The 24473-nt window shown below is 43.5% G+C and overlaps 1 protein-coding gene across 1 annotated transcript in view; it reads left to right on the forward strand.

Annotated features, from left to right (window-relative positions):
- LOC308288965 (solute carrier organic anion transporter family member 3A1-like) overlaps positions 1 to 24473 on the forward strand; it is a gene marked incomplete at both ends in the record, with an annotated part of 94427 nt that overhangs the window by 40603 nt on the left and 29351 nt on the right. Inside the window, one exon of the mRNA XM_080730438.1 lies at positions 21312 to 21510. Within this exon, the coding sequence (XP_080586564.1) occupies positions 21312 to 21510 (199 nt within the window). The remainder of the gene's footprint in view (positions 1 to 21311; positions 21511 to 24473) is intronic.

A 24473-nucleotide genomic window follows, 5' to 3' on the forward strand; every position in this document is an offset into this window, starting at 1 on the left:
TATTGATTCCCACTCTCATTGATTCCCTACTGATTCCCACTCCCATTGATTCCCTATTGATTCCCACTCCTATTGATTCCCACTCCCATTGATTACCTATTCATTACCACTCCCATTGATTCCCTATAGATTCTAGGGGTGTCTTCTAAAAATCGACGAATCGACGCGTCGTTTTAAGCCCCGGGAATCGACGCCAATTGTTTGAGTCGAAGCCAGTTAGCCTACTACTGCCAGTACTGCGGTGCACTGCTGGACTGGTGTGGTGTCATGTACTTCCAATGAGAAGTAGCAATTGGCGAACAGTTATTTATTGTCTCGCACCAGCGTCGGGTTGAAAGTGAGACGGGGGAACGGCCAGAACGGTTCAGACCGCCGCTTCGTTAAAACATTCAGAGCCGGGACGGTGTTCCGTTAAGAGGAGGAAGCACGCTGTCAAAATCCCATATTAAATAACCTGCCACAGCACAAACGCGCGTCCACGAAGTAGTAAACAATCTTCTAAAGTCAAATTAACATACACAAGTGTAGGCTACAAGTTACATTTTCTAATTAAAGTGCTTCTGAATTGTTCCAGTGTTGTAATCCATGATGAATGATTGTGTTTCGCTGTGTTTGCGTCCATGACATGTCCACACTCCTGGCTCAAGCGGGAGCTATGCCTCCACCTTTTTATGATCCTTTTCTGAAATGAATCCGTTCTCGACACTGACTCATTACTCTGTCAGTGCTCTGTGTCCCGCGACTGCGGACTGGATCCCATCGTTCATTTAAAAGAGCCGTTCAAGAGAGCGGAATCGTTCGCGAATGTCTCATCTCTACTGCACGCTGCAGAGAGACGGGGCAGAGTTGAAACAGCGGAGATGTTTTATTTGTTTTAACGGTGTGTTATAACTCTATGGTTGTACACTGCTATGCAGATAACATTTGTGCTCGCGCACCGATATCACCGAAAACACTGTGTATTCAATTCATCTCTTAATGTATTATTCTATTATGTTGACGTGGTTTAAAGCAACACTTTTTTTTCCTTTTTTTTTACACAAAGTAGACTATAAAACGATTCGTCGACGCGTCGGATTAACCCCCGCGACTCGAATCGACTTCATAAATCCTGTGTCGAAGACAGCCCTAATAGATTCCCACTCCTATTGATTCCCTATTGATTCCCACTCCCATTGATTCCCTATTGATTCCCACTCCTATTGATTCCCTATTGATTCCCACTCCTATTGATTCCCTATTGATTCCCACTCCTATTGATTCCCTATTGATTCCCTATTGATTCCCTATCCCTGCCATTTCCAAAGGCAGCGTAAAGGTTACCCTAGAAGTCTATAAAGTTTCCCTTGGACTTTAATGTGTTGCCCTGTTGGGAAACCACACTGATATATTCTAGGTCTAACAGCCATGTAGTATTATTAACTCATACCCTGCCAAAAAAGATGTTTCTATAATAAAAACGTCTTTAAAACGTCTTTTTCACTATGGACCTCCCTGCCAGACGTCTTCTGAACGTCTTTTTAAAGAAAATAATTAAAAAAAAAATTGAAAAAAATTGAAAGAAATCTTTTTGAAAAAAAAAAATTTGGACCTCCAACAGTATACTAGGCATGATCGCGATCGCGAAATTGCATGAAACCCCCATACCAACCCCATCTTTCAAACATGGCAGCCATGTTTGTTTACATTTGAAGAAAACATAAGGGCTCCTTTCTCCTGAATGCCTGAACGGATTTCCAAGCGGATTGTTTTGTTTGAAAGCTGTGAAAAGCATGCACATGCATAGTGCATGATCTGTGCACGAATGTGTGCACCAGCGTGCACACTATTTTTTTTAACCCTTTGTTGGCGAACCGGCAATATAAGAGGTCATCCCACTTTAAATATGGCACCGACTGAGTTAATGTGTTATTATGATGTCATACTAACAGGTCTAACAGCCATGTAGTATTATTAATGTGTTATTATGATGTCATACTAACAGGTCTAACAGCCATGTAGTATTATTAAGTGTGCCTGCAAAACACTTATTGTAATCCGCCATACTTAATTAAGTCATTAAGTAGTTAGTTTCGCCACAAAGTTCGGCACGCATGATTTACGCCACCGCCGCAATATATACATCAAAACGTGCGGCTCGGCCGGGAATGGGGTGCTATTACTTTTCTAAGAGAAAAGTTCTATCGTTTAATTGATATTAATGTATTAGTGAATTAATTTTACCCATTGACTTATAATGGGAATCGCAAAAACTCACATTCAATATACAGCCATGAAACCTGTATACACTTATGCGTCTCCTCATGCCGAACAACTTTTACCCTCTAACTTTTGACCTCTGACCTTTAGATCTCCCACAATTTTTAATTATATGAAAAACAGTAAAAATCTATCTCCTCCTGGTATTTTCGCGTTACGCGCGTGAAACTTTTTTCACATGAAATTTGAACCTATATCTTCACAGTCTATGTGGTGAGAAGTTTGTACGTGTTAAATAATGATTTTTTAATAATTCAATGTATGTTGCGGTTTTATGCAAATTATTCTTTGGCCTCTAAATCATACATGCAAAGTTACACGTTCATGGCATTTGGCAAAGATGTAGAGGGTTAGTCAAAGTATCACTGAAACCAATTTTATTCCAATCGGCCAAAGGGGGGCGCTATACGAAGCGTTTGAAATTTCAAACTTCAAACGGGCATAAGTCATGACTCGTTTCTTTTGAAGTCATGCAACTTGCTTACACGCGTGCTTTGACTCGAGCGGAAGACATCTGTGTCTTTGTTAAGTAAGCTCCGCCCTTAGATTTTCCGCCATTTTGAGCAGTTTGTAAAACACTTAAACCCGCTTTTATTCTGGAATTTTCGCATCACGTGCACTAAACTTTTTTTACGTGAACTTTGGACGAATATCAAAAGATCTGTCAGATCGGATTTTTTTAAAATTGAAACATGCTTTTTTTTATAAATTCAATGAATATTGCAGTTTTATGCAAATTATTCTTCTGCCTCTAAATCATACATTCAAAGTAACATATTCATGGCATTTGGCAAAGATGTAGAGTGTTATTCCAAATATCACTAAAACCAATCTTACCCCAATTGGCCAAAGGGGGGCGCTATATCATTTTGAGCAGTTTGTGAAACGCTTAAACTTGTTAAGATTTTTTTTTAGCAATTTGCATAAAACATTCTACACACAATCTAAGGACCTTTATCTAATATGCCTATGAAGTGCACACACACAAAAATAGTAATAATAATAATAAATATAGCTGCAAGCTGCGATAAAGTGGCCAAGGCCAAAAACACCTCAAATCATGAACACAGCCTGCAATGTGCGTGAAATCTTGCAAGCACATTCCCAATAGGTCAAGGAACAGATACCACCCTTCTCACATTGGCCTGTTATAGCGCCACCAGCGGGTGAACTTTTTCACAACACATTTTTGGAACAAAATGGACCAATCTTTGACATCAGTAACGTCAAAGGGAACTCTGCCTGCGATCTTGACATTTTGTACTTTTATAGCCATTGTTTTCTGGCTTGAAGCGAGCCCACAATTGTTTCGAAGGAACAATATTTTCTAGTTGTGGGCTCGCTGAAGGCGAGTCCAGCTTGTTATACCCCAGTTTATATTTAAGTGTGCCTGCCATGCAATGGCAAAACACTTATTGTAATCCGCCATACTTAATAATAATCACGTCACAAAATTTCGGCTCGTAATAACTGCCGCAATATTTACACCACCGCCACAATATATACATCAAAACGTGCGGCTCGGCCGGGAATGGGGTGCTATTACTTTTCTAAGAGAAAAGTTGTATCGTTTAATTGATATTAATTTATTAGTGAATTAATTTTACCCATTGACTTATAATGGGAATCGCAAAAACTCACATTCAATTTTTTTTTTCTCGCAAACCATAGGGGCTACAGTTTCAAAACTTGGAGAGGAGATTTATAATGATATCAAGGATTAAATAAAAATAATTTCGTCAGTTGGCCTCATGGTGGCGCTATAACAGTCTACTTTACCTTTCGGCCTGTAACTCTTGAACCGTGGGTCGGAAAATTAAAATTCCCTTTTCCCTGGATTCCTTGGTTCATGACGCATCTCCTCATATAGGCCACGCCCATTTGCGTCAGGATAGATTTTCCGTCATTTTGAATTTTCTTCAAAACACACTTTTTGCTCCTTTTCCTACATATTTTCTCCAAATGTCACAAAAATCGATACACACGATATATGGACTCATGCAATAAACATATTTAAACGATATTTTGATAGTCCATACCGTTCTTCCGTAACAGGGTTCCAAAGTTAGCGGGAGGAGCCCGTTTTGTAAGAAGTAGCCATAAATCACAAACGAAACATCCAGTCAACACCAAATTTTAACCACAAGTGGGGGGCGCTATACTGAACATATGCCTAAAAGCATTTCCACTTCGACCCATAGGGGGCACCACAAACACGCAAAACGTAACCGTTTCATGCCACAACGCGTTTTTCAGGGGGAACGACCCTCTCAAAACGAAACACAAACGATCTCGGGAGCGACGGGACAACGTAATCACCTTGCGGAACTTGTGGGAGGAGCCTATTTCTTAAAAACAAGAAACCCTATTGCTAATGCTAACACATGCTAATGCTAACAAATGCTAATGCTAACAAAGATGCTAATTTTAACACGTACAAGGTTGCACACACTTGGCGAGCTGCAGGCACACTTAAAATTTCTTCGAAATTTTCTTTTCTAGTTATTTATTTATTAGTGTGGTTGCCCTTACAGGGCAACACACTATAGTTCTAGGGAAACTTTATTTTTGGAGCTGTGTGAAGCACAGGCTCCCTATACGTGGCCGTGTGGGTCTGTCTGTGTGTCTGTGTGTCTGTATGTAGCCTGAACTTCCTAAACTTCGGCACGCTACTAGTCCCACAGTTTTGCCACCACACACTCGCGCCATATGTCAAATCGACCGGCTTACTCGGGAATCGTGGGCTAGTAACTTGCTAAGAGAAAGGTTCTATAGTTTAATTGATATTAATTTATTAGTGAATTAATTTTCCCCATTGACTTATAATGGGAATCGCAAAAACTCACATTCAATTATTTGTCTCTCGCAAACCATAGGGGCTAGAGTTTCAAGACTTGGAGAGGAGGTTCATAATGATTTCAAGGATTAAATAAAAAATAATTGTGTCATTTGGCCGCATGGTGGCGCCATAACACCCCACTTTACGTTTTGGCCTGTAACTCTTGAACCGTAGGTCGGAAAATTAAAAATATTTTTTCCCTGGATTCCTTGGGTCATGACGCATCTCCCCATATAGGCCACGCCCATTTGCGCCATGATAGATTTTCCGCCATCTTGAATTTTCTCCAAAACACACTTTTTCCTCCTTTTCCTACATATTTTCTTCAAATGTCACAAAAATCGGTACACATGATCCACACACACACACACACACACACACACACACACACACACACACACACACACACACACACACACACACACACACACACAGCTCCACTTCACACGGGTGTGATTTTTCCTTATTTCTAGATAAACTTTTTTTCGGCGCGTTTCACGGCCCACAGTTTTTGCGCCACACACTCGCGCCATATGTCAAATCGACCGGCTTCATCGGGAATCGAGTGCTTCCATTTTGCTAAGAGAAAGGTTCTATCGTTTAATTGATATTAATTTATTAGTGAATTAATTTTCCCCATTGACTTATAATGGGGATCGCAAAAACTCACATTCAATTATTTTCTTTCTCGTAAACCATAGGGGCTACATTTTCAAAACTTGGAGAGGAGATTTATAATGATATCAAGGATAAAATAAAAAATGATATCGTCAGTTGGCCTCATGGTGGCGCTATAACAGCTCACTTTACGTTTTGGCCTGTAACTCTTGAACCGTAGGTCGGAAAATTAAAATTATTTTTCCCCTGGATTCCTTGGGTCATTACGCATCTCCCCATATAGGCCCCGCCCATTTGCGTCAGGATAGATTTTCCGCCATTTTGAATTTTCTTCAAAACACACTTTTTGCTCCTTTTCCTACATATTTTCTCCAAATGTCACAAAAATCGGTACACATGATCTCTGGACCCATGCGATAAACATATTCAAGCGATATTACGATAGTCCATACCGTTCGTCCGGAACAGGCTTACGAAGTTAGTGAGAGGGTCTCGTTTCGCAAAAAATAGCCCTAAATCACAAACAAAACATCCAGTCAACACCAAATTTTAACCACAAGTCGCGGGAGGGATATTCAACAAATCCCCAAAAGCATTTCCACTTCGACCCTTAGGGGGCGCCACAGACGCGCAAAACGTAACCGTTTCGTGCCAAAACGCGTTTTTCAGGGGGAACGACCCTCTCAAAACGAAACACAAGCGATCTCGGATGCGACGCGACAACGCAATCGCCTGGCGAAACTCGTGGGAGGAGCCTATTTCTTAAAAACAAAAAAACGTATCCTTACATCAAGAACGCAGGATCCCAACGGCGCCTTTTCGAATCGCGCGTCACACGGCCCCGACGGTATCCGTCCCGACGTCCTCTCCCTCGAACCCCTGCGTTTTCCTCGGGGTCCCGGAGGCACGTACCCGCCGCTCGCGCCGGGGCGGGGCGGGCAACCACACTCGCAATTTCACAAATTGCAAATTTTGTAGTTGTGGGCTCGCTGAAGGCGAGTTTATATTTATAGTTAGTGTGGTTGCCCTAACAGGGCAACACACTATAGTTCTAGGGAGACTTTATTTATTTTTCCTTATAAACTTTTATTTCGCCGCGTTTCACGGCCCACAGTTTTTGCGCCACACACTCGCGCCATATGTCAAATCGACCGGCTTCATCGGGAATCGTGTGCTTGTACTTTGCTAAGAGAAAAGTTGTATCGTTTAATTGATATTAATTTATTAGTGAATTAATTTTCCCCATTGACTTGAATGGGAAAATGCAAAAACTCACATTCAATTATTTTTCTCTCGCAAACCATAGGGGCTACAGTTTCAAAACTTGGAGAGGAGGTTCATAATGCGTACAAGGATTAAATAAACTAGACCAGGTCAACCTGGTTGTGCCAGACCCCCTGTCTGTCATCATCATTTATGACATCATGCCTTTTGTAGGCATGTCATCATCATGTCATCATCATATATACCCTTTATATAGAAAACCCGGACAGACATTTGCTTATGTAGGCCTACCCATTTCATGGGTCTGGCAAAAATAATTACATCAGTCTGCCTCATGGTGGCGCTATAACAGCTCACTTTACGTTTTTGCTTATAACTCTTGAACCGTAGGTCGGAAAATTAAAATTCTTTTTTCCCTGGATTCCTTTGGTCATAACACATCTCCCAATATAGGCCCCGCCCATTTGCGTCATGATAGATTTTCCGCCATTTTGAATTTTCTTCAAAACACACTTTTTGCTCCTTTTCCCACATATTTTCTCCAAATGTCACAAAAATCGGTACACATGATCTATGGACCCATGCGATAAACATATTCAAGCGATATTCTGATAGTCCATACCGTTCGTCCGTAACAGGCTTCCAAAGTTAGCGGGAGGGGCCCGTTTCGCAAAAAATAGCCATAAATCCGGAACGAAACATCCAGTCAACACCACATTTTAACCACTAGTCGGGGGTGGTATACTCAACAAATCCCCAAAAGCATTTCCATTTCGACCCATAGGGGGCACCGGGGCGGGGCGGGGCGGGCAACCACACTCGCAATTTCACAAATTGCACATTTTCTAGTTAGTGTGGTTGCCCTAACAGGGCAACACACTATAGTTCTAGGGAAACTTTATTTATTCTTCTTTACTTATTTATTTCTAGATAAACTTTTATTTCGGCGCGTTTCACCGCCCACAGTTTTTGCCCCACACACTCGCGCCATATGTCAAATCGACCGGCTTCATCGGGAATCGTGTGCTTGTACTTCGCTAAGAGAAAAGTTGTATCGTTTAATTGATATTAATTTATTAGTGAATTAATTTTCCCCATTGACTTGAATGGGAAAATGCAAAAACTCGCATTCAATTATTTTTCTCTCGCAAACCATAGGGGCTACAGTTTCAAAACTTGGAGAGGAGATTCATAATGGTTTCAAAGATTAATTGAAAAATAATTTCGTCAGTCGGCCTCATGGTGGAGCTATAACAGCCCACTTTACGTTTTGGCCTGTAACTCTTGAACCGTAAGTCGGAAAATTAAAAAATCAGGATAGATTTTCCGCCATTTTGAATTTTCTTCAAAACACACTTTTTGCTCCCTTTCCAACATATTTTCTCCAAATGTCACGAGAATCGGTACATAGGATCTCTGGACCCATGCGATGAACATATTCAAGCGATATTTCAATAGTCCATACCGTTCGGCCGTAACAGGCTTCCGAAGTTAGTGGGAGGGGCCCGTTTCACCGAAAATAGCCATAAATTGCGAACAAAACATCCAATCAACACCAAATTTTAACCACAAGTCATGGTTGGGATACTCAAGGAATTCCCAAAAGCATTTCCACTTTGACCCATAGGGGGCGCTACAGATGTGCAAAACTTAACCGTTTCGTGCCAAAATGTGTTTTTCAGGATGAACGACCATCTCAAAACAAAACGCAAACGATTCCGGGAGAGACGTGACAACATAATCGCCTTGCGAAATTTGTGGGAGGAGCCTATTTCTTAAAGACAAGAAACCATATCCTTACATCACGAACGCAGGATCCGACCGATACCTTTTCAACGGCCCCGACGGTATCCGTCCCGACGTCGCCTCCCTCGGACCCCTGCGTTTTCCACAGGGTCCCGGCGGCGCGCCCCACTGTTCGCGCCAGGGCGGGTCGGGCAACCACACTCGCAATTTCACAAATTGCACATTTTCTAGTTTCTAACTTCCAAGGTTCCCCCCACTTTCTTCGACGGATTTCAACTCCCTCCTACTTTGTGCTACAAACTTCGTTCCAACTTCAACATGTTCAGCTTTCTACAGTGACGTGTGCTTGTATTTTTCTTTTCAAAATATTTCATATTTTTGGAAATATTTAACTTTTGAACTTTTATTTTTCCTCCTTATAATGGGAGTCTATGTAGAAAAGTGCCCACTTTTCTGGTGCAAATTCTTTGTGCTCTTATAGCTCTTTCATACTTTCACATAAAAACCTCGTTCCAACTTTGAAATGTTCAGCGAGGTTTGAAGTTTCATTGTTGTTTTCGAAATTATTTAAAAGTTTATACTGTTTGAAATATTTAACTTTATTCATAAATCTTTCATCCCTTAGAGAATGAATGGGATCTGACTTTAACATTTTTACTTTTTCACTAAACTTTATAGCCTCATTACTCTGGCATACATTTACGTAGGAACGCGATTCAAACTTGAAAAACGCTCACACGCTTTTGGACTTCATCGTGGTTCAAACGGTATTCGAAAACGTCATACCGTTCTTCCACAATCGCAGTCCAAAGGTAGAGTGTTTTGGGGTATTTTGGGGATATTTTTGGCGGGAAAACCAGTCCTAGACTGTAGCTAGAGTGTGGGAGACTTGTTCTTAACACCTTCTAAGCCTGGCCGTACTCCCTCGGACTTCCTACTTGGTCCAATCAGCCACACGTCTATTCCCGGACTTTTGATATAAATGATAATAATCAAAAAAAAAAACATCGGCCATTCTTCTCTGTGTCATTTTGGAGCCATCTGAAACGGTTAATATCCTCTCTCAATCATTTTCTGGGACTGGGTGTGATGCTCGTAGTATCCAGCAGGCCGCGCCGTTGACTCACATTCTGGATGGATGGGTGGCTAGGAGTGGCCTCCTACTCTCCACGTTGTTGAAACTCGACAAGAAGGGCACACAACATGGCTGCTCTTTGTCTCTGTTCGTGGATCGCGGTCTCAATCATGTTCGGGCGCCGCTTCTCTATCGCTCCTTTCCCTTCTTCGCCGCACGTAAACGAATGGAATTGATCTCCCCTCCGCCTCGCCAAAGTAAGATCGCCGACCTCTGCAGGATGAATATGTACGCTGTATCGAGCACTCCATTACGTGTTGTTATCATGTGGGCTTTGTTTTTTTAAAACATGTTTGTAAATAAATGGCTTATTTCTTCGGCGCTACCTCTGTTCAGAGGGTTCTGCCACGGCTTGCAAGGTGTTAAAGTAATGAAGTTCTCTGAACGAATCGTCCTCACGGCCAGAATATTTAAAATGTATGCATGTTTTTTGGCACGTTTGTAGCCACGCTCGTCGTGTTTCGTAAAGTGCAACTAAAATAAAACAGAGACTTACAGAATTTCATCTATGGCCCTCTGAGTGCCGGGTCGCGCCTCAGACGCCCCATTCACCTCAAGTCATTTTTTTTCTGGTTTTCGGAATTTTTTTTATTTTCCCCCAAACATTTCTAGCTTGCTCTCATGCGCACATTATTGATCCTTTTAACATCAGAATCGCAATGTTCGTAGAGCCACTCACCGAGCCACTCCCCGAGCAAAGACTATGTGTTTTCAACTTTTCGTGTTTCCGGGAGAGCGATCAGTTCGTACACTTGCGCTCCCTATTCAAACCAATGGATATGGCCCATATCTTGAACAAATATACAGCTCAGAAGCAAAGGTGCTCCTTATTAACTTTAATTACAGTGCTGAGTCAGTGGTCTCACATGATTTACAAGCTCACAATAAGTTGCACTGTGTAACTTTGTGAGCTTGTAGATCGGCTATTTATCTGGTTCTCAAAGTGTGGTCCAGGGAACACATGGACGCACGCATGTATGCACACATACACATGCATACTCACATGCACACACACACACACACACACACACACACACACACACACACACACACACACACACACACACACACACACACACACAGTCACTTCCACATGATTGGTAGATCTAATTCTAAAACCAGTCCCATCCCAATGATTTTTAGATCTAATTCCATCGGCAGTTCCAAACCATAATTTGTAGCTCTAAATCCATCACCTGTCACATCCACATGATTTGTAGATCTAATTCTAAAACCAGTCCCATCCCCATGATTTTTAAATCTAATTCCATCGGCAGTTCCATACCATAATTTGTAGCTCTAAATCCATCACCTGTCACATCCACATGATTTGTAGATCTAATTCTAAAACCAGTCACATCCACATGATTTGTAGATCTAATTCTAAAACCAGTCCCATCCCCATGATTTGTAGATCTATTTCAATCGGCAGTTCCATACCATAATTTGTAGCTCTAAATCCATCACCTGTCTCATCCACATGATTTGTAGATCTAATTCTAAAACCAGTCACATACACATGATTTGTAGATCTAATTCTAAAACCAGTCCCATACCCATGATTTGTAGATCTAATTCCATCGGCAGTTCCATACCATAATTTTTAGCTCTAAATCCATCACCTGTCACATCCACATGATTTGTAGATCTAATTCTAAAACCAGTCCCATCCCCATGATTTGTAGATCTAATTTGTAGATCTAATTCCATCGGCAGTTCCATACCATAATTTGTAGCTCATCCACATGATTTGTAGATCTAATTCTAAAAACAGTCACATCCACATGATTTGTAGATCTAATTCTAAAACCAGTCCCAGCCCAATGACTTGTAGATCTAATTCAATCGGCAGTTCCATACCATAATTTGTAGCTCTAAATCCATCACCTGTCTCATCCACATGATTTGTAGATCTAATTCTAAAACCAGTCACATCCTCATGATTTGTAGATCTAATTCTAGAACCAGTCCCATCCCCATGATTTGTAGATCTAATTCCATCGGCAGTTCCATACCAATTTTCAATTTTCAAAAAACTTTTTTTTTTCAAAAATTAAATTAAATGCATTTTCTACTATTACTTCATAACAGTTTCGAGCGAGCCCACGCAGTTTCTGCAGGAACTGCTTTTCTAGTTTATCTATCAGTCAGTCAGTCAGTAGACGGGAATTTTGGTTCCTTTCTACTCCTACATACTTAGTGAGAACATGAAAATAAAAACATCAATGTGTTCAGCTTACAGTGGCGAAGTGTGCTATTATTTTCTACAGCAATCGGCCAAATGGTGGCGCTGTAGGAAGCCTTCGAAAGTGCGAACTTTGAACAGGTAGAGCTCATGCTCTGTTTTTTTTTTTTTCTATAATTTTTATCCCACAATTTTGTAACCCATTTTTTCACCCAGTGCTAATTGCCTATGTAATCCTGGGCTCTGCTCTCCCTCTGCCGCGCCTGGGGAGACAACGGACTGACCTCATGCTTCCTTCTATGCATGAGGAGTCCAAGTTGTTTCTTTTCACCTGACAGTGGAGATTTCCCTGGTTTGGACGTAGCGCGTGGAAGGAACACGTTATTCCAACCAGTTCCTTTCCCCTCCATCAGGCGCCCCGGCTGGCCAGGGGGAGGCATTATTGAGACCAGGATTACGTGCATGTTTTTGTGAGGGTATCAACCCTAGGAGACACGGGGAGAACATGCAAACTCCACACAGAAAGGCCCTATCGCCAACCCCACCTAGGGTGTGGGCGCTGATGACGCGGAGGAGGAACACGCCGCCAGCGCTCACAGCGTCCCCCGGCGGGAATCGAACCCAGGACCTTCTAGCTGTGAGCTCATGCTCTGTTTTAGGTACAGCCATGAAACCTGTATACACGTATGCGTCTCCTCATGCCGAACAACTTTTACGCTCTGACTTTTGACCTTTGACCTTTAGATCCCCCAGAATTTTGAATTATATGAAAAACAGTAAAAATCTATCTCCTCCTGGGTTTTTTTCGTTACGCGCACGAAACTTTTTTCACATGAACTTTGAACCTATATCTACACAGGCTATGTGGTGAGAAGTTTGTACGTTAAATAATGTTTTTTTAATAATTCAATTAATATTGCAGTTTTATGCAAATTATTCTTCGGCCTCTAAATCATACATGCAAAGTTACACGTTCATGGCATTTGGCAAAGATGTAGAGGGTTAGTCAAAATATCACTGAAACCAATCTTATTCCAATCGGCCAAAGGGGGCGCTATACGAAGCGTTTGAAAATTCAAAATTCAAACGGGCATAAGTCATGACTCGTTTCGTTTGAAGACATGCAACTTGTTACACGCGTGCCTTGACTCAAGCGGAAGACATCTGTGTCGTTGTTTAGTAAGCTCCGCCCTTCGATTTTCCGCCATTTTGAGCAGTTTATAAAACGCGTAAACCCGCCTTTATTCTGGAATTGTCGCGTCACGTGCACAAAACTTTTTTTACGTGAACTTTGGACCAATATCTAAAGATCTGTCAGATCGGATTTCTTTAAAATCTAAACATGCTTTTTTAAATAATTCAATGAATATTGCAGTTTTATGCAAATTATTCTTCTGCCTCTAAATCATACATGCAACGTAACATGTTCATGGCATTTGGCAAAGATGTAGAGTGTTAGTCCAAATATCACTAAAACCAATCTTACTCCAATTGGCCAAAGGGGGGCGCTATATCATTTAAAGCAGTTTGTGAAACGCTTAAACCCGTTAGGATTTTTTTAGCAATTTGCTTGAAACATTCTACACACAATCTAAGGACCTTTATCTAATATGCCTATGAAGTGCACACACACAAAAAAAAAAAATAATAATAATAATAATAAATATAGCTGCAAGCAGCGATAAAGTGGCCAAAGCCAAAAACACCTCAAATCATGAACACAGCCTGCAATGTGCATGAAATCTTGCAAGCACATTCCCAATAGGTCAAGGAACAGATACCACCCTTCTTACATTGGCCTGTTATAGCGCCACCAGCCAACTTTTGCACAACACATTTTTGGAACAAAATGGACCAATCTTTGACGTCAGTAACGTCAAAGAGAGCACTGCCTGCGATCTTGCCATTTTGTACTTTATAGCCATTGTTTTCTGGCTTGAAGCGAGCCCACAATTGTTTCGAAGGAACAATATTTTCTAGTTATGATGTCATACTAACAGGTCTTACAGCCATACCCTGTGGTGGTATCTAGTATTATTAATGTACTAGAAGGTCGGCCGGCCCCTCTAGGTCGTCGCGTTGCGTCTATAGGAGTAAATATTCGTCGAAAAAAAATCCCTGAGGTACAGGGTGGCCACGATCTGATGGTTTTTTTGAGAAAAAAATGTTTTTTGAGAAAAAAAAAATTTTGAGAAAAAATACGTTTTTTGAGAAAAAAGATTTGAGAAAAAAAATGTTTTGAGGAAAAAAAATTGAGAAAAAGTTTTTTGAGAAAAAAAATTTTTTTGAGAAAAAAAAATTCTAAAAAAAAAATTTGAGAAAAAAAAATTTTTGAGAAAAAAATTTTTTTTGAGAAAAAAAAATGTTTGAGAAAAAAAATTGGAAAAATAAATAAATAATAATAATAATAAATAAAACGTATTGGTGATGCGATGACGTGGTGTATACGGATGTTACTGCGATTGAGGTGAAAGAGAAAAGTGGAGGGTTGTGAGCAAACTATTAGCTATTTGTGTGTGTGTGTGTGTGTGTGTGTGTGTGTGTGTGTGTGTGTGTGTGTGTGTGTGTGTGTGTGTGTTCTGGCTACGCCCTTCTCGGTTGAAATTGGATCCGCCGGTCCCATAGCTGGGAATACGAGCCAATGGACGGCGGTCACCATGGCAACGGGGGGCCAATGATAGAGTTATGGGCGGTTTTATTCCCTACGCTCTACCGACATCTGCTCTAGCTATGAGTTGAAGTGGAGGCGAAATGGGCGTGTATGGGCTTGGAAGTGGGATGCGGCTCTAAGAAAAATGTAATAGTAGATTATATCATTATGATGTCATAATAACAGGTTTAACAGCCATACCGTGTGCCTGCCTGGGCATCTTCCTGGGTGGTCTCTAGTAGTATTAATGTATCATTATGATGTCATACTAACAGGTCTAACAGTAGTATTAATGTATCATTATGATGTCATACTAACAGGTCTTACAGCCATACCGTGTGCCTGCCTGGGCATCTTCCTGGGTGGTCTCTAGTATTAATGTATCATTATGATGTCATAATGACAGGTCTTACAGCCATACTGTGTGCCTGCCTGGGCATCTTCCTGGGTGGTCTCTAGTAGTATTAATGTATCATTATGATGTCATACTAACAGGTCTAACGGTAGTATTAATGTATCATTATGAGGTCATACTAACAGGTCTAACAGCCATGCCCTGTGGTGGTCTCTAGTATTAATGTATCATTATGATGTCATACTAACAGGTCTTACAGCCATACCGTGATCAGGCATCTTCCTGGGTGGTCTCTAGTAGTATTAATGTATCATTATGATGTCATACTAACAGGTCTAACGGTAGTATTAATGTATCATTATGAGGTCATACTAACAGGTCTAACAGCCATGCCCTGTGGTGGTCTCTATATTAATGTATCATTATGATGTCATACTAACAGGTCTTACAGCCATACCGTGATCAGGCATCTTCCTGGGTGGTCTCTAGTAGTAGTAATGTATCATTATGATGTCATACTAACAGGTCTAACGGTAGTATTAATGTATCATTATGAGGTCATACTAACAGGTCTAACAGCCATGCCCTGTGGTGGTCTCTAGTATTAATGTATCATTATGATGTCATACTAACAGGTCTTACAGCCATACCGTGATCAGGCATCTTCCTGGGTGGTCTCTAGTAGTATTAATGTATCATTATGATGTCATACTAACAGGTCTAACGGTAGTATTAATGTATCATTATGAGGTCATACTAACAGGTCTAACAGCCATGCCCTGTGGTGGTCTCTAGTATTAATGTATCATTATGATGTCATACTAACAGGTCTTACAGCCATACCGTGTGCCTGCCTGGGCATCTTCCTGGGTGGTCTCTAGTATTAATGTATCATATCATTATTGCGGCCGTAGGTCGCAGTTTAGTATCAAAACCTCCACCGGCCGTCCGTCGGTCGGTCGGTCGGTCGGTCGGTCACACGTCACACGTCACACCTTTGCCCTGCTCATATCTCCGCATCAGTATGACATCACACCACATGTGTACACAAACCTTTGTTTACGTTGCTGTGGCAACAGTCTGTTGTTGCTGGTCTGTTAGTGTACGTTAGCAACCACCTTAGCAACCATGGTTTTACCCTAGCAACCAACTGTTTACCCTAGCAACCAACTGTTTACCATAGCAACCACGTTTTTTTACCCTAGCAACCAACTGTTTACCATAGCAACCATTATATGGGCATAAAAGGGATTCTGTTAGGGATCTCCATATATGGGCATAAAAGGGATTCTGTTAGGGATCTCCATATATGGGCATAAAAGGGATTCTGTTAGGGATCTCCATATATGGGCATAAAAGGGATTCTGTTAGGGATCTCCATATATGGGCATAAAAGGGATATAAGACCGGCATTATCTACCGACAGATTGTGGAGATAAGCGACCAACGGTCGCTTATCTCCCGATTAGGGAGTCTTACTGGTGATGTCATAATAACAGGTCTTACAGCCATACCGTGATCAGGCATCTTCCTGGGTGGTCTCTAGCAGTATTAATGTATCATTATGATGTCATACTACCTATCAGTAGTATGATGTCATTAATACTACCGTTAGACGGTAGTATTAATGTATCATTGTGAGGTCATACTAGCAGGTCTAACAGCCATGCCCTGTGGTGGTCTCTAGTATTAATGTATCATTATGATGTCATACTAACAGGTCTTACAGCCATACCGTGTGCCTGCCTGGGTATATTTCTCGGAGGTCTCCTCGTTAAGAAGCTCAACCTATCAGTAGTATTAATGTATCATTATAATGTCATATAACCAGGGTTAACAGCCATACCGTGTGCCTGCCTGGGCATCTTCCTGGGGGGTCTCTAGTAGTATGAATGTATCATTATGATGTCATACTAACAGGGTTAACAGCCATACTATGTGCCTGCCTGGGCATCTTCCTGGGAGGTCTCCTCGTTAAGAAGCTCAACCTATCAGTAGTATTAATGTATCATTATGATGTCATACTAACAGGTTTAACAGCCATACCATGTGCCTGCCTGGGCATCTTCCTGGGTGGTCTCTAGTAGTATTAATGTATCATTATGATGTCATACTAACAGGTCTAACAGTAGTATTAATGTATCATTATGATGTCATACTAACAGGGTTAACAGCCATACCATGTGCCTGCCTGGGCATCTTAGATAGATAGATAGATAGATAGATAGATAGATAGATACCTTTATTATCCCAAGGGGGAAATTCAGTTGTCCAGTAGTAGCACAGCAGTATACAGTTATTTACAAAGTTACAGAGACGTAAGAAAAAATAGATAAGAGGGAAAGAAACAAGAGAACAAAAAAAAGAGCAGTACAGTACCAATAAAGAGAAGGTGCATCAATAGAGGGGGCGAATAATATATAAGTATATATACATAAAGTGTCTTGCAAAAAAGACCATAGCAGTCAATGCTAGTTAGTGCAAACAAGTATCTCACTGTCATTGTTAAACAAAGCAAAAATACTCAGAAACTACCAACACAAACTAATAGTGCAAAGTAAAAAAAAAAATCAGTGCGAAAAAAGAAGAAACTAGGAAGCGTGTCACCGCAAGACGCACATGAGCACTCTTCCTGGACGGTCCTTTTGGGTCAAAGTCAATACAGCAATAGTTCCTTAGAGGTCAATGTCAATACAGCAAAGGTTCCGTCAGTCTAAGTTAGGAAGGGAGACCTTTTCAAGCGTCCGTTATGTGTCTCGTTGTACAGCTTAAGGGCAGCCGGTACAAAAGATTTTCCTAATCTCTCACATCTCCGTCCTGGGTAGGTAAAGCGGTCGTTTCCTCTCTTACTCCAGTAACTGGTGATCTCTAGATGGAGGGGGTGGGAGGAGTTCTCCAAGATGGAATCCAGCTTCCTCGCTGTGCGCACACTGGTTACTTCCTCCACCCCCTGCAGAGAGGACCCGACGACAGAGCCTGCTTTCTTCACCAGTCTGTTTAGGTTAAACGTGTCACCTGCTCTGTTGTTGCCACCCCAACATGTTATACCAAAAAAGAGGACACTTGCCATGACAGACTGATAGAACATCTGTAGCATCCTATTGCACACCCCAAACGATCTCAGTCTTCTCAGGAGGAACAGCCTGCTTTTCCCCTTGCTGTGAATCGCCTGTGCATTGTCCGACCAGTCCAGTGAACTATTCAGGTGTACTCCGAGGAATTTGTAGTTATCCACAAGCTCAACCACCTCACCGTTAATGGTGCTTGGCACCGGGGGGACTCTCTTGGAGGTGCGGAAGTCCACCACCATCTCCTTGGTCTTGCTTGCGTTGAGCCTGAGATGGTTAGCCTCGCTCCATTGCACAAAGTCCCTAACCACACCATCGTGCTCAGCCGTGTTGTCACCCGAGATCTTGCTGACCACCACGGTATCATCTGAGAACTTCTGCAGATGACAGGTCTTGGAATTGAAGAGGAAGTCCGATGTATAGAGAGTGAACAGGAAGGGTGAGAGCACAGTTCCTTGCGGGGCCCCCGTGTTGCTCACCAGCACATCAGACCGACAGCTCTGCAGTCTCACAGACTGTGGCCTTTCTGAAAGGTAGTCTGTGATCCATGCCACAAAGCTCTTGTCCACTCCCATCAGCGTAAGCTTCTCCGCAAGCAGAGACGGTTGGATAGTGTTGAAAGCACTGGAGAAGTCAAAAAACATAATTCTGACTGTGCTGCCCAGATCTTCCAGATGGGTGAGAGCCTTATGGAGCATGAAGGTGATGGCGTCGTCAACCCCAATATCAGCCTGGTAGGCAAACTGAAGGGGGTCCAGGTGATCACTGACCGCCGGTCTCAGGAGGTTCAGAACCAGCCGTTCAAAGACCTTCATGACCTGTGATGTCAGGGCGACTGGTCTGTAATCATTGAGGACCGAGGGGCGGGTCTTCTTAGGCACCGGGACAATGCAGGAGGTCTTCCACAGCTGTGGTACCTTCCCCGTCTTCAGGGAGAGGTTGAAAAGATGCGTAAGGGGGACAGCGAGCTGCTCCGCGCAAGCCTTAAGCACCTTAGAGCTGATGTTGTCAGGTCCCGCCGCTTTCCTGGTGTTGACTTTTCCGAGTTGACGCCTCACTTGCTCGTTGGTGAGAATCAGGGTGGGTGGGGGGGGGGGGAGGGGGAGATGGTGCAGGGGAAGAAAGAGGGCGGCAACCGAGGTCACCGTTTGGCCCAGCCGCTGTTTGTTGAACATGAACAGGAGCTCCGTCAAACCGATTGAAAAAACGGTTCATCTCGTTTGCCAGCTCCTCCGTGCCTGGCACAGTAGAGTTGGCAGAGCCATACCCTGTGATCTTCCTGAAACCACCCCACACTTGTCTCGTATTGTTCTCCCTCAGAGAGTTCTCCAGCTTAGCTTTGTAGCTCCCTTTTGCCTGAGCCTTGACTGTTTTAAGCTCCTCCACCACCACCCTCAAGCCCTCCCAGTCCCCTGCATGAAACAGATCTCTTTTCCTCTTAAGGAGGTGAATGATTTCTTTTGTCATCCACGGCTTGTTGTTAGAGAAGCAGCGAACCTTCTTGGTAGGAACACACACCTTCTCGCAGAATAGGATATAGTCAGTGATAACCTGACATAGGCTATCTACATCATCCCCATGTTCACTGAAAAAAGATTCCCAGTCTGTCATTTCAAAATCAAATCTGAGTCTCTCCTCCACCTCCCCAGCCCAACACTGAACCTCCCTGATGAATGGAAGCACTCTCTTCACAACAGGAAGGTACGAGGGATCCAGTTTCACCATGAAGTGATCAGAGCCACACACAGGGGGTAGGGAGACGCAACTGTATGCGTTTCTAACATTAGCATACAGGAGATCAAGAGTGTTCTCACCTCTTGTTTTGCAAGTGACAAACTGGGAGAAATCAGACAGGCCCCTAGCAACATTCACCAGGTTAAAGTCCCCGTTCAGCAGAATAAGGGAGCTAGGGTAGTGCGTTTGAAAACTGGCCACAGTTGAAAAAATAGTGTCCCGAGCTACCGCTGCATTGCCACAAGGTGGACAGTACACGGTCAGCAGGACAACGCACGAGAATTCCCGTGGTAGATAAATTGGTCTCAAAACGACCCCCAGTAGTTCGATGTCTGGGTTACAAATCACTTTTTTCACTGTGGCGTGTTCTTCCCTGCACCAAGACTTGCTAAAATAAACAAGTAAACCTCCTGCTCTTTTCATTTTGCCATTATTTTTCACTATCTCTCGATCTGCTCTTATCATACAAAAACCATCTACAGAGATAGAATTATCTGGACATGAACTGTTCAGCCATGATTCTGTAAGACAGATAATGTTGGCATCTTTGTATTCACTCTGAGATAACATGAGAGTTACTAGTTCGTCCGCTTTATCACTATCCTGAACTGATCTAACATTCCCTAAGACAATGGAAGGGAGACAGTGCTGTGCAGAAGAGGGGGGGAGGGGAGGGGAGCTAGAGGGGTTTTTGATCCTCCACAGGGCTCGCTTTTTGCCTTTGTGAGTTCCACTGCTCTTCCTCCTAGTAGTCTTCCTCCTACCTCCAGTCCTCAGGTAGGGAATAATGTCAATACTGGGCAAAGAGTATTGATCCTTGAGTGAGAGTAATTTCTCTCGACTGTACTGTAAGCGAGCGTCAGCGTCTCCTCCGTGCGCTGGCTGTAGTTGTCCGTATCCATGCGCCGTCTGTGTCCCGTGCGTCACGACGGTCCTATCCGTCCACAACGCCTCCGTCTTCCTGGGTGGTCTCTAGTATTAATGTATCATTATGATGTCATACTAACAGGGTTAACAGCCATACCATGTGCCTGCCTGGGCATCTTCCTGGGAGGTCTCTAGTAGTATTAATGTATCATTATGATGTCATACTAACAGGTCTAACGGTAGTATTAATGTATCATTATGAGGTCATACTAACAGGTCTAACAGCCATGCCCTGTGGTGGTCTCTAGTATTAATGTATCATTATGATGTCATACTAACAGGTCTAACAGTAGTATTAATGTATCATTATGATGTCAAACTAACAGGACTTACAGCCATACCGTGTGCCTGCCTGGGCATCTTCCTGGGTGGTCTCTAGTAGTATGAATGTATCATTATGATGTCATACTAACAGGTCTAACAGTAGTATTAATGTATCATTATGATGTCATACTAACAGGGTTAACAGCCATACCGTGTGCCTGCCTGGGTATATTTCTGGGAGGTCTCCTCGTTAAGAAGCTCAACCTATCAGTAGTATTAATGTATCATTATGATGTCATACTAACAGGGTTAACAGCCATACCGTGTGCCTGCCTGGGTATATTTCTCGGAGGTCTCCTCGTTAAGAAGCTCAACCTATCAGCGCTGGGCGCCGTCGGCATGGCGATGCTGGTCAACCTGATCAGCACTTCCTGTTACGTCAGCTTCCTGTTCCTGGGCTGTGACAACGCTCCGGTCGCCGGGGTGACGGTCGCCTACGGCAACGAGTAAGCATCACCACCACTCATTATGGTCTGTCTGTTGTTAGACCCTAACCCTCACCATCAGTAATATAATAATGTTCCTGGGCTGTGACAACGCTCCGGTCGCTGGGGTGACGGTCGCCTACGGCAACGAGTAAGCATCACCACCACTCATTATGGTCTGTCTGTTGTTAGACCCTAACCCTCACCATCAGTAATATAATAATGTTCCTGGGCTGTGACAACGCTCCGGTCGCCGGGGTGACGGTCGCCTACGGCAACGAGTAAGCATCACCACCACTCATTATGGTCAGGGTTAGGGTTAGGGTCTGTCTGTTGTTAGACCCTAACCCTCACCATCAGTAATATAATAATGTTCCTGGGCTGTGACAACGCTCCGGTCGCCGGGGTGACGGTCGCCTACGGCAACGAGTAAGCATCACCACCACTCATTATGGTCTGTCTGTTGTTAGACCCTAACCCTCACCATCAGTAATATAATAATGTTCCTGGGCTGTGACAACGCTCCGGTCGCTGGGGTGACGGTCGCCTACGGCAACGAGTAAGCATCACCACCACTCATTATGGTCTGTCTGTTGTTAGACCCTAATCCTCACCATCAGTAATATAATAATGTTCCTGGGCTGTGACAACGCTCCGGTCGCCGGGGTGACGGTCGCCTACGGCAACGAGTAAGCATCACCACCACTCATTATGGTCTGTCTGTTGTTAGACCCTAACCCTCACCATCAGTAATATAATAATGTTCCTGGGCTGTGACAACGCTCCGGTCGCCGGGGTGACGGTCGCCTACGGCAACGAGTAAGCATCACCACCACTCATTATGGTCTGTCTGTTGTTAGACCCTAACCCTCACCATCAGTAATATAACCAGTAAGACTCCCTAATCGGGAGATAAGCGACCGTCAGGTCACATGGCCTCATGGTGGCGCTAGAAGAGGGCCATGTGAGAAATGAGGGGTGGGGTCTCCGCGCCGCCGAGGCGGACGAATAGGTACCGGCCCCGGCTCTCCCGGTCGCTCCTAGCCGGAGTTACGGTATTTTATGTGAGCTGCAGTGTAGGGGGTCCTCCACTGGGGGCGCCACCACTTTTGCATCGGTTCTAGAGCACCAGGAGTCGGTGGTCCCCGGGAATTCCCCGTGAGCAGCCCCGTTGGGGTGGTCATTTGGTCATTTTTGCACATTTGGTCATTTTTTACATCTGGGGGTCCCCCAGGGACCTGGGGGTCCCTGTAGCTCCGGGGGTCCTTGGAGGTTGTAGTTTGGCAGGTAAGGAGTGTGTGTGCAAAGGGAATTCCCCTTGAGCAGCCCCGTTGGGGTGGTCATTTGGTCATTTTTGCACATTTGGTCATGTTTTACATCTGGGGGTCCCCCAGAGACCTGGGGGTCCCTGGAGCTCCGGGGGTCCTTGGAGGTTGTAGTTTGGCAGGCAAGGAGTGTGTGTGCAAAATTTTGCATGGATCGGGGCAACGGTTGCGGAGATATGAGCAGGGCAAGAGTGTGACGTGTGACAGACAGACTGACGGACTGACGGACTGACTGACGGACTGACGGACTGACAGTTTGTGCAGGTTTTGATAGTAAGTGCGACCTGATGGTCGCAATAATGTTCCTGGGCTGTGACAACGCTCCGGTCGCCGGGGTGACGGTCGCCTACGGCAACGAGTAAGCATCACCACCACTCATTATGGTCTGTCTGTTGTTAGACCCTAACCCTCACCATCAGTAATATAATAATGTTCCTGGGCTGTGACAGCGCTCCGGTCACCGGGGTGACGGTCGCCTACGGCAACGAGTAAGCATCGCTCAGCCAATCATCTGCTAGGTCTGCCTGTCTGTAGGTCTGTCTGTTGTTAGGTCTGTCGTTTTCACCATCAGTAAGCATCACCACTCATTATGGTCTGTCTGTTGTTAGGTCTGTTGTATTCACCATCAGTAAGCATCCACCACCACTCATTATGGTCTGTCTGTTGTTAGGTCTGTTGTATTCACCATCAGTAAGCATCCACCACCACTCATTATGGTCTGTCTGTTGTTAGGTCTGTTGTTTTCACCATCAGTAAGCATCCACCACCACTCATTATGGTGTGTCTGTTGTTAGGTCTGTTGTATTCACCATCAGTAAGCATCACCACCACTCATTATGGTCTGTCTGTTGTTAGGTCTGTTGTTTACAGTTTACAGTTTACAGTTTAGGCATTTAGCAGACGCTTTTAATCCAAAGCGACTTACAATAAGCAGATAACATCACAATAATAAACAAGATAATATGTCAGAACATCATCAACAATATAACAAATGCAAATGGATATCTATCTAGAAAAAACACAGTATAATCAAAGTTCTAAAAACCTAAAGACAAAAAACTAATGCTAACTAGCTTCATGTATGGTCACTGACTTTTCTGTAGTGCTAAGGGTTTAGGTGGAGTCTGAAAAGGTGAGTCTTCAGTCCACGGCGAAAGCTAGCGAGTGAGTCCGTTGTTAAGTGCGACAGGGAGTTTATTCCACAACTTGGGGGCCAGGAGGGCAAACTGTCTCGGACGAGTGGATTTTTGCCCTGGAGTTTTTAGCGAGGGTTCTGTCAGCATCCCTGTGTTGGCTGATCTAAGTGAACGGGTGGGGGTGTAGGGGTTGATCAGGTTTTGGAGGTATGGAGGAGCCATACCTTTGGCTGCTTTGAAGGTCAGCATCAGTGTTTTGTATTCAGTGCGGGCCGCAACCGGGAGCCAGTGGAGGCTGCGGAGAAGGGGAGAGACATGTGAGAACTTAGGCTGGTTGAAGACCAGTCGTGCCGCGGCATTTTGGATCAGTTGGAGAGGTTTAAGTGCACATGCCGGGAGACCAGTGAGGAGAGTGTTTTCACCATCAGTAAGCATCACCACTCATTATGGTCTGTCTGTTGTTAGGTCTGTTGTTTTCACCATCAGTAAGCATCCACCACCACTCATTATGGTGTGTCTGTTG

This window comes from Nannobrachium achirus (assembly GCF_963921795.1).
Source record: "Nannobrachium achirus genome assembly, chromosome: 7".
NCBI classification, from domain to species: Eukaryota; Metazoa; Chordata; class Actinopteri; order Myctophiformes; family Myctophidae; genus Nannobrachium; species Nannobrachium achirus.